The 10,295-nt window shown below is 37.8% G+C and overlaps 1 protein-coding gene across 1 annotated transcript; it reads right to left on the reverse strand.

The window, feature by feature from the left end:
- Window positions 1–4,483: 4,483 nt before the first annotated feature.
- On the reverse strand, window positions 4,484–9,567 carry LOC127549040 (vomeronasal type-2 receptor 26-like). The gene is made up of 3 exons (XM_051976799.1): window positions 9,484–9,567; window positions 9,094–9,217; window positions 4,484–5,900 (listed from the first exon to the last, which is right to left on the reverse strand). The coding sequence occupies exons 1-3, from the start codon at window positions 9,565–9,567 to the stop codon at window positions 4,963–4,965; spliced, it is 1,146 nt and encodes a 381-aa protein (XP_051832759.1). The 3' UTR covers window positions 4,484–4,962.
- Between the last annotated feature and the right edge of the window lie 728 nt (window positions 9,568–10,295).

The raw sequence follows: 10,295 nt of genomic DNA on the forward strand, positions 1-10,295 counted from the left end.
CTTAACTGAGTTTCATTGGAGAAATGATGGACAGAAACAGCTACACCCAAAGAAGGAATACTGGGAAATGAATGTGAACTATTTGCATTTTTGATTTTCTTCCCGAGTTATTTTTACCTTCTGAATCCAATTCTCCCTGTGCAGCGGGAGAACTGTTCGGTTCTGCAAATATGTATTGTATCTAGGATATACTGCAACATATTTAACATATATGGGACTGCTTGCCATCTTGGGGGGGGGGAGAAGGGAGGGAGGGGAAAAAACGAAACATAAGTGATTGCAAGGGATAATGTCGTGTAAAAATTATCCTGGCATGGATTCTGTCAATACAAAGTTATTATTAAATAAAATAAAATTTAAAAAAAATAATAAAAATAAAAATGAATGGATGCCCATCAATAGGAGAATGGCTGGGTAAATTGTGGTATATGAATGTTATGGAATATTATTGTTCTGTAAGAAATGACCAGCAGGATGAATACAGAGAGGAGTGGCCAGACTTACATGAACTGATGCTAAGTGAAATAAGCAGAATACACTTCGACAACGATATTGTATGAGGACATATTTTGATGGAAGTGGATTTCTTTGACAAAGAGACCTGAGTTTCAATTGATAAATGACGGACAAAAGCAGCTACACCCAAAGAAAGAACACTGGGAAATGAATGTGAACTATCTGCATTTTTGTTTTTCTTCCGGGTTATTTATACCTTCTGAATCCAATTCTCCCTATGCAACAAGAGAACTGTTCGGTTCTGCAAACATATATTGTATCTAGGATATACTGCAACATATCCAACATATAAAGGACTGCTTGCCATCTAGGGGAGGGGGTGGAGGGAGGGAGGGAAAAAAATCAGAACAGAAACGAGTGTCAATATAAAGTAATTATTAAATAAAAATAAAAAAAAAACAAGGACAGCAATTTTCTACAGACTCAAAAAATTCCTGTAACTGTCCTGTAGTCATTTCCAATTCTTTTTCCTTTATTCACTTCTTTAAGATTTTCAGATAACATTCTCAGTCCCTGTCACCTTATTGCTTTTGCCCCATTCTGATTCAATGTGTACACTATATAGGTATCAATAGTACAAAACTCAATTTCACTTCTAACTAATTCTTGTGTTAGCCTGGAGTTAAACTAATTTCCCCTCTTACCTTAATCCTTGTGCTCATCAAGAGGTCACTCTCCTCCACAATGGCATTCAGGTCCCTGTCTCGTTGAGTGCCCAGTGTGGATGCCCACTCCTGCTCCCCCCAATAGGATGAGAGTGGAAATGAAAGTACAGGAGCCAGCCAGGTACCACTTAAATATTGCATTTATTGATCTGAGAGCCAGGATCTATATTTTCTCTAAGTTAATATTGCAATAATACTAGAGTCTTCGGGTTACTTAGTGAATGTGTCAAGATTACAGATATACATCCTGCCCTTTCTTGCAGCTTGACATGAACGTTAAACAGTGATTAGCAGTAAGTTTGCTGAATGTAACAATCATAAATTATAGCACTTAGTGTTAACAGTCTACTTACTATAACAGAGTCCTAAATTGTGTACTTCATGATGGCCTTGTTCCTATTACATTATTCAAGCCTGTTATTCCCAGAAATATTCCATGAAATTCTGTTCTAATGGTTGTTCTGTAACAAAAGACCAGCAGAATGATTTCAGAGAGGCCTGGAGAGACTGACATGAACTGATGCTGAGTGAAAAGAACAGAACCAGGAGATTATTATACAAGGCAATAACACGGTTATATCATGATCAATTCAGGAGGATGTGGCTCTCTTCAACAATGAGATGCTCCAGACCAGATCCAATGGTTTAGTGATAAAGAGAGCCATCTACAACCAGAGAGAGGGACTGAGGGTGGTTCACAACAGAACATTTTCAATTTTTTGTTGTCGTTTGCTTACATTTTATTTTGTCTATAACATTTTTCTGGTTTGATTTGATTTTTATAGCATAGTAAAATAATTGTATAAATATGTATGAACATATTGAATTTAATCTATAATTCTACCATTTTTAACATATGCTGGACTATTTGCCATCTCAAGGAGGGGGTGAGGAAAGGAGGAAAATTAGAACACAAGGTTTTGTAAGGATCGGTGTCAAAGAATTGTCCATGCTTATCTTTTTAAAAATAAAAAGCTTTAATAAAGAAAAAAATAAAATAAAAGGAAATGAAGAAAAAGAAACACTGTTCTATGCCCCCCAAACATGTTGGGTACATTGCTCAGAAGGCCGAAAAAAGACATAATTCACTTCAGATCTCACCCCAATGCTCCAAATTCCTTTAAAATGATGATATATATATATATTTTAGAATGTTATTTCTCAGGAAAAAAAAAGATGGACTGGAATATTTTTCTAACCTATGACAACTTACCATCAGGAAAGGTCTATTGTGAGATAGGAGCACAGTATTGGTATAGGGCAAGACAGCAAAGTCACAGCCCTGGCTTGATGCCAGCAAACCAGGAGCAATAACTCTGAATCTGCTGCTGTCTTGGCAAAAATATAAGGTATAATTGGTCAAATGGAAGCTAATGTCATTATGAGAAATCCAGAAACAATCAATCAAAATGTACATAACGAAAAGTAGAAAACAATGCGGTATATCTCACAGAAAAAGTAATGATCCCGCAGAGATCATTTAAAAATTATAGCACTTTCTAGACATCTTCTGGTAAGATATTATCGAGAAAAACTCTTTGTATTCTGAAGGGTAAAAGAGAAGTGGAATGAACACACTGATCACCATCTGAAGAATTCAAGAAGCAAACGTCCAGAAATAGGGTTGTCAAATTCCAGAATTTTTATTGCAAATATCTAGAAAGAAAGAATTCAAGTATAGTGAGAAGACAGTCAGGATACACAAGATTTTGTCACTTCTTTAAAGGATCAGAGTATTTGGAATGTGAATTTCTGTAGAGCAAAGGAGTTAGGATTGTAACCAGGAATCGCCTGCCCAGGAAAACTGATGATGGACCTTCAGGAAAAAGTGTGGTGTTCTCTTCTTTTTTATAATATAAATGATGATTCTGTGTGGGAGCAGGTTTCTTGGGGAGATTTTCTGGAGACAGCCTTAGTTTCAGTTCAGATTCTTAGAGGCCTATCTCTCTGCTTGGTTCCAAGAGCTCTTGCAGCTTGTCCTTTGCCTCTGCTTTCTTCAGCCTCCAGCCAGCACAAAGGTGGAAGATGGAATGAATCTGACTTTGCCTCCGAGAGTGGGCTTGTGGACTTCTGCATCTCCCAGAGTGCTCTTTGGCCCTGAGAGCTTCTTGGTTTTATGTGGTTCACTGAGTACACACCAATCATTATATCACTGGGAAACCATTATTTGTTGTATGATTGAATCAATGCTAAACTAGATTTAACCATTGTCTACTCAGTTCCACTTAGTACCTTGTTTCAAGTTCTGGCCCATAACATCTCCTCGTAGGATCAGATCAATCATATTAAACCATGCTAAAGTAGATAATTATTGTCTCTATAATGAGTTAACATTTTGTAGGGATTCGAACAAAAAAGTAGGCACTCAGTGAAATAGAGGAATTCCAAGTATATGTCATGAAAAGACCAGAGCTGAACAAAAATTTTGATTTTCAAATACAGAATTCAGGAGAAGCACAAGTGGTTAATCAGGAAATGGAAATCATAAGGGACTTAACCTGATTAATTTGTTTACTTTTGTGCATGGGAGGATGATCCTTGTAATTCATGAGAAATTTCCCATTAATAGGGAAGTTAGAAGGAGTATATATAAACAGAGTGCATAGGTGTGCATTGAATATGAATATGAAAGAATACTTTATGAAAGAAATTACATTAAATTAAAGGTTTGGTGGAATGTGTTGGGAGAAAGGGAAAGGGAGGAGGAGGGCATAAATTATCTTCTATTAAAAAGGCAACATAAAGCATTTAGCAGAGGGGAAGGAAGAGGGGAGAGAGAGAGAGAGTGAATATTATACTCATTCGAATTGGCTCTAAGACGAAATAACATACACACTCAACACTGATAGAGAAATCTATATTATTTTGCAAGGTAGTCAAATGTTAAACGAACAAGAGCAGGGGCTAGGGTGAGAAAAGAGAAGGAATATTGTGAACTGTGTGATGAAAAGTAAAACCCTTTCATGAGGGATAAATTGAAAAAAAACAAAATAGAATAATCAGGGGAAATATAATTAGCAATAGTCATTATGGAAACAATTTTGAAGCAACTTTCTTTGCTGCAAACAGCTCTTCTCAAATGTATAGATAAAGGAATGAAAAGTATTAAAATATGAGCTAGTTCCCAACTGATATTGATAAAAATGTATGATATGTGTTGAAAAGACTATAAATTTAGGCAAATTCATCCACCTAAAACTAACACAACATGGCTTGAATCCTAAAAGAGATTAAGAAAAAAAGGAAAAGGAAATATATGAACAAAAATATTGATATCACCTCTGTTCTTGGGGAAAGAATTGGAAATTGAGGGAATTCTCATGAAATACAGAATGGCTGAAGAAATTGTGGTATGTAATTATGATGGAATACTTTGATGATTCATAACTATGATGAACAGAAAAATCTGGAAAGATACATGAACATATGAAAACTGAAATGTAATGTGTACCAAGTCAAGCAATAGAGCGGATTGGTCACCTGTGAATAACTTTGCTTTTTCAACAACAAAATGGTCCAAAACTGCTCTGAAGGTCTTTATGATGAAACTGTTGGATGTTACACAGTATGTAAAAATTTTATTTTTAGGAGTTCTTTTTATTAACCCAGGGAATGTTGCACGTATATTTCTCAACAAGGCATTTATATAAATATTTTGTGTAACTGCACATGTGGTATCTCAGTGGTTCTGGGGTTGGGGAAGAAGGGAGAGAATGTGGAAGGCAAACCTTTTTAAAAAGTTACAAATATTGTTTTACATGGAAAGGGGAAAATAAAGATATCACATTAGAAAAAAAGAAGAAGAATTCTTGCTCCTGGAATTCCTTTGATTCTTGTTCTGTTTTGTGCTATTTTCCCACAATATCAGGAGAATTGCAAAACATTTGGGAATAAAAATGCAGCCCAGTAACCCGGCACTGGAGGCCAAGATGGAGAAGATCTCCACGATCATCACAGCTTTCCCTTTGGAGCTCTGATATGTGGGGAGGAAAGAGACCCAGACGCTGCAAAACACCAGCATGCTGAATGTGATGTACTTGGTTTCGTTGAAGGCATCGGGCAGATTCCTGGCCAGGAAGGCTATGGTGAAGCTGCCCAGGGCCAGAAAGCCCATGTAGCCCAGGACACAGTAAAATGCAAAGGTGGAGCCTTCATTACATGTGAGGATGATGTGCCTGGATTCAGAGCTTGTGTCTGCCTCTGGAAAGGGGGGATGGGTCCCCAACCAGATGGCACAGGAAAGCCCTTGGATTCCAGAGCAGATGAGAACCACACAGTAGGGCACTCTGGGATGAAGGAACATCCGCATCCTGCTCCCTGGCCCTGTCACCCTGAAAGCCAGGACCACTATGATGGTTTTAGCCAAAATGGAGGAAACAGCCACGGTGAACACAACTGCAAATACCGTTTGTCGGAAAAGGCAGGAAGCAGTAGTGGGACGGCCCACAAAGAGCAAGGAGCAGAGGAAGCAGGAGGAAAGGGAGGTGAGGAGCAGGTAGCTGAGGTTTCTGTTATTGGATTGGACTATGGGAGTGTCTTGGAACTTCACAAAGACCCACAGAACCAGGACCGTGAGTAATGAGAGTGAAACAGCTACAGCTGTCACTGCCGTCCCCCAGGGTTCATTCACAGCCAGGAAGGTCACAGTCTTGGGGAGGCAGCGATCTCTCTGCTCATTGGGATATTCATCCTCTGGGCATTTCTTACACTGCTCTGCATCTGCAGGAGACAAACAAAGACTTAACATTTAGATTAAAATATTTCTCTTCATTCCCACAGTAGGAAATACTCAGGAGACCTGCAGCAATTCCTTCTGTTTCCACCAGATGCAAAACCCCATTCTCTTTTTACCAGATGACACAGTCACTGGTAAGTTACTTGCTACACTGGCCAGATCAAATATATTCATGCCCTTGATCACTGTTGGCTTTAGTTCAAGTTCTCTTTATTCGTTTTATGTAAGTGATGTCCCCTTTTCTTCTTAACCTAACCACTAAGGACAATAAGCTTAGACAATGGAGCCCTTTTGTATCAAATATCCAGATTCCTTCTGTGTTGTGTTGGGCAACAACTCAAGTTTAAGAGCTGCCTGTATCAATACTTCCTCATCCTTTCCACAACCGATTTATATGAATTTTAAACATTTCCTTGGTAGACACAGAGAATGTGTGTATTCTTGTCTCCTCTGTTGGAATAGAATCTCCCTGAATGAAGGATTCATTTCCTTTTTATCACTCTATCCCTTTATTTATGACCAAGTTCTTCTCACACTAAATGACTATTGATTGACTGATTAATGATTTATTAAATAATGGCAAGTTTCTTGTAGAAAACCTGTTTCTTTTATTTTGGAAGTGTTGCTTTTATTCATCCCAAGAGAAATGAAGCCTTTCCAGGATATGTTCAATAGTGAAAATGATAACCCGTTAATACCTTCATTTTATCAATTAATTTAGAGAAAAATTCTCTTTGGATCCTCAACTGGATTTTTTCACTACTATTTGGAATATTGGATTGATCTTATTTTAACCCTGGCTTTCAGATCCATGAGACCTGAATTTAGCATTTAGAATTCTTCAATGACACACTAGAACCATACTTGCTATCAGCAGTCTCTCTGATGCCTAAAAATTATTTTTTCCTCCTCATTGATTCTCCCTCTTTCTCTGTAATCTTCACAAATCATTTATTGCCCCTGTCACATCTGCAGTGAAAACCCGAAGAGAAATGCCAGCTATGTCACAAATTACCATCAACTGTTTCAATTTGACTATGCTCTATCAGGAAGTAAATGGCTACTTGAATGCGAATAGGACTTGAAGTCAGAGTTTACATCCTGCCTCAGGAAAAAAAAAATTGTTATGTGACTATAGGAAGATAATATCCTTGAGTCTGTCTTTGTTTTCCTTTCAGAGAAATAAGGATAATAATTACACCATCTTTATAAGGTTATTATGAGCATCAAATGAGAAAGAACATATGTAGCACAAATTTGAGCCTCAATTTATATGGTTCTTATAACTTTATCACCCTCATCCTTCTCATCACTAAATCAAGAGTTTGCCCTCATTGCAGGGGAGAGAACCATGTGTGCCCCACTAAGGCAGCAGATGAGATTAAGGGATCATCTAAATTTTGTACAAATTAGAGGATCTTCTCATTGAAGCAGCCTGTTCTCTGGTTTCCTCTTTTGCCTTCTCTCTTAGATTCAAAATCACATAAAGCCAGGCGCAAATGCAATGCTATTGAATAAGCCATGGCAGCATCCATTCTGCTTGGAGCTTGGGATGCAGTGTTGACTCCTCAAGCCCTGTGACCCACGTGGTGATTTCCTTATCCCATGTCTCATTTCTTGACCTCCTGAGCTGATTACTTATCTGATGTCACTCCTTGTGTAGTGTTATGAAAACAGATGATGGCCATGAAGGGGCAGATGCACTTTTAATACTGTGAAAGTCACTCTGCTCCACAATGCTTTTGTTATCTCCCAGAAAACAAGGCCCATATAAATACCTGACCTTCTTAGTAGAGATTGATCCTGCTGCAGGAGTTCCCTCTAACAGTCAAGACACAGGTTCAGTCCCAGGGCTATCCCTGCTTTCAACTGTGTTGATTACAATGTCAGGGGGGAAAGATCAATTTGTTTAGCATTCCTCACTATGTCTGACTTTTTTGATTCTATATTGTTCAATACCATAAAGCATTAGAACAATGAAATAGGGAAAGGCAATACTGGATCATCAGTAGAAAGGGGTAATAGCATTTGGATGGCTCCTATGGAGCTTACAGAGTCAGCTAATGGCTCTGGGTTTCTTATGAGACATGAAGCACGATCTCTGAAAGACCCTGCTAGTTTTCAGCTCTTGGTCAGTGTTGGGGAAATTTTCCTCTGCAACCAGACCCATAAGTTAGAGAAAAGTCTGCAGTCTCTAATGTATGGAATACAACTCCCCCATTAGGTAACTTTCTTTACTTTTGCCTTCTCCATCTCAATATTTTTGTTTCTATGCCTGTCTATTCATTTCTTTTTATTTCTATCTCTGCCTCTCTCAATATCTATCTGTTTCTCCCTTTCTCTTTCTTGCAAAGACATCTGTCTTATTCCCCAATCTATAAACATATATATTTATATATATGTGCATACATAAATATGGACACCTCTACTTTTATATATACATATAAATATAAAGACACTTGTATATAATGTTATTAATCTTTACCTTTGTGTATATCCATGACACACTATCTTGGAGTAAAAGGGCAAGTGATTGCAGTTCATCAAAGAAATAAGATGATGAATAAATTCTTCCTATGTATTATCTTTCTCATTATGCAGCAGGAAAATTTTGCCATGTCATTGTGTTTGTACAGTTCTTGACTTTTTCTTGGGAAGACTTCCACATATTTTGTCTTGTTTACACTTACCTGGGATTTCTCTTTCTATTTCTCATGCCTGGCACTTTGTTGATAACATACAAATGGCAGTGATATATGTGGGTTTGTTTTCTATCCACCAATTGTCTTGAAAATGTTAATTGTTTCAAGTAGTTTTAGTTCATTTTCAAGGATTCTGTAAACATACCATATCTCCTGCAAAGAGTGATACTAGTGTTTTTCATTGCATACATGAATTACTTTAATTTCACTTTGGTCTCTTATTGTTAAAAGTAACATTTCTAGTACAGAGATTCATAATAGTGGTGATAATAGGAATCTTGTTTTCACTCTTTATCTTATTGGAAAAGTTTCTAGCTTCTGCTCTTTTCAGGCTCATATAATTATTTACAGAGGCCACGACATTTCTTTAAAATTGAGAAAAAGAATATGCTCTTAGTTTTTTGTTTTTTGCTTTTGTTTTTGTTTTTTTTTACTAACAGGGGCCATGAGATGTGAGCTCCTTGCAGTAACTCACCTACATAATTGGAGATTTCTCCTTCTGAGCATGGGGAGCAACTAAAGCAACAAGGAGGCTTCCCCTCCAATGGCAACTTCCTGAATCCAGCAGGACAACTGGCACTACATACGGCAGAGGGTACCTAAGACAGTGACAGGAGACTGGAATAAACATTTTTAACTGACAGCTATTTATGTTTGTTTTTTGACATTCTGGTTTGGATAACCACCTCCACAGATACATAATTAGGAGTGTATATGAATGATCACATTCTTTCCAACATATTCTTTCCATTCGTCACCCACTCTTCTGCAACACTCAGTGACAGACCTTCTCCTACAGAACCTTCACACAAAAGTATTTAACACCCTGGACATTTATAAGATAGTCCATGTATTGGCTAATTACAGAGAAGTTAACTTTCCCAGGCTCAGTCATAGATTTGGGAGATATCTCGACAAGACCCTGAAGCTTCTCCTTGGGCAGGGTCATTGTACTGCAAGGGCAATTCCAAGGCAATATGAATTTTGATTTCTTAGAAGTCTTCCTAATAAGATCAAGATTTAAACAAGGATGTCCATTAACAATAGTATTATACACTATTGTACTGGAAAAGTTTTCTTCAGTAATAAGTGTTGAAAGAGAAATGGAAGGAATTGGTTGTACTCAGTGTAAAAGCAAAAATAACACTTTTGGTAGTATAAGTGCCTGATGGGATTTTGGTGTGACCTAACTCAGAAATATTTGGAATGTAATTTTTTAGCTTAAGGTATATTGGAATGGGGGGTGAAGCCAAGATGTTGGAGAAGGCACACATAACTTTCTAAGTCCCTCTCATCCCCTCACAACCAAGTATTAAATTCAGCCTCAAAAACAGCGCTTGACTGCTAAAATTCATGAAGATTAGAAGCACACAATTTACCAGCCAAAGATAATCTGGAAGATCAGCAGGAAAGATTTGTCCTGAGGGGCCAGGAACAGACCAGCACAGGCAGGGAGAGACTAGCGTCCTGAGCAGACCAGGAGTGGGGGTGATTTCTGTGGCTATAGAAGTTATAGAGATGACTCTGCTATAGGCTAAAAGCTCTTCCTTGATTGCAAAGCAGTAAACTGGCACAGAAATTAAAGTCTGTAACAGAGGGTACTCTAAAAAATGCCAGAACCTAACAAGATCTGGCTAGAACTACCCAAAACCAGAAGTGACTCAGGCAGACCCATTA

This window comes from Antechinus flavipes, chromosome 1 (genome assembly GCF_016432865.1).
Source record: "Antechinus flavipes isolate AdamAnt ecotype Samford, QLD, Australia chromosome 1, AdamAnt_v2, whole genome shotgun sequence".
Classification (NCBI taxonomy): domain Eukaryota; kingdom Metazoa; phylum Chordata; class Mammalia; order Dasyuromorphia; family Dasyuridae; genus Antechinus; species Antechinus flavipes.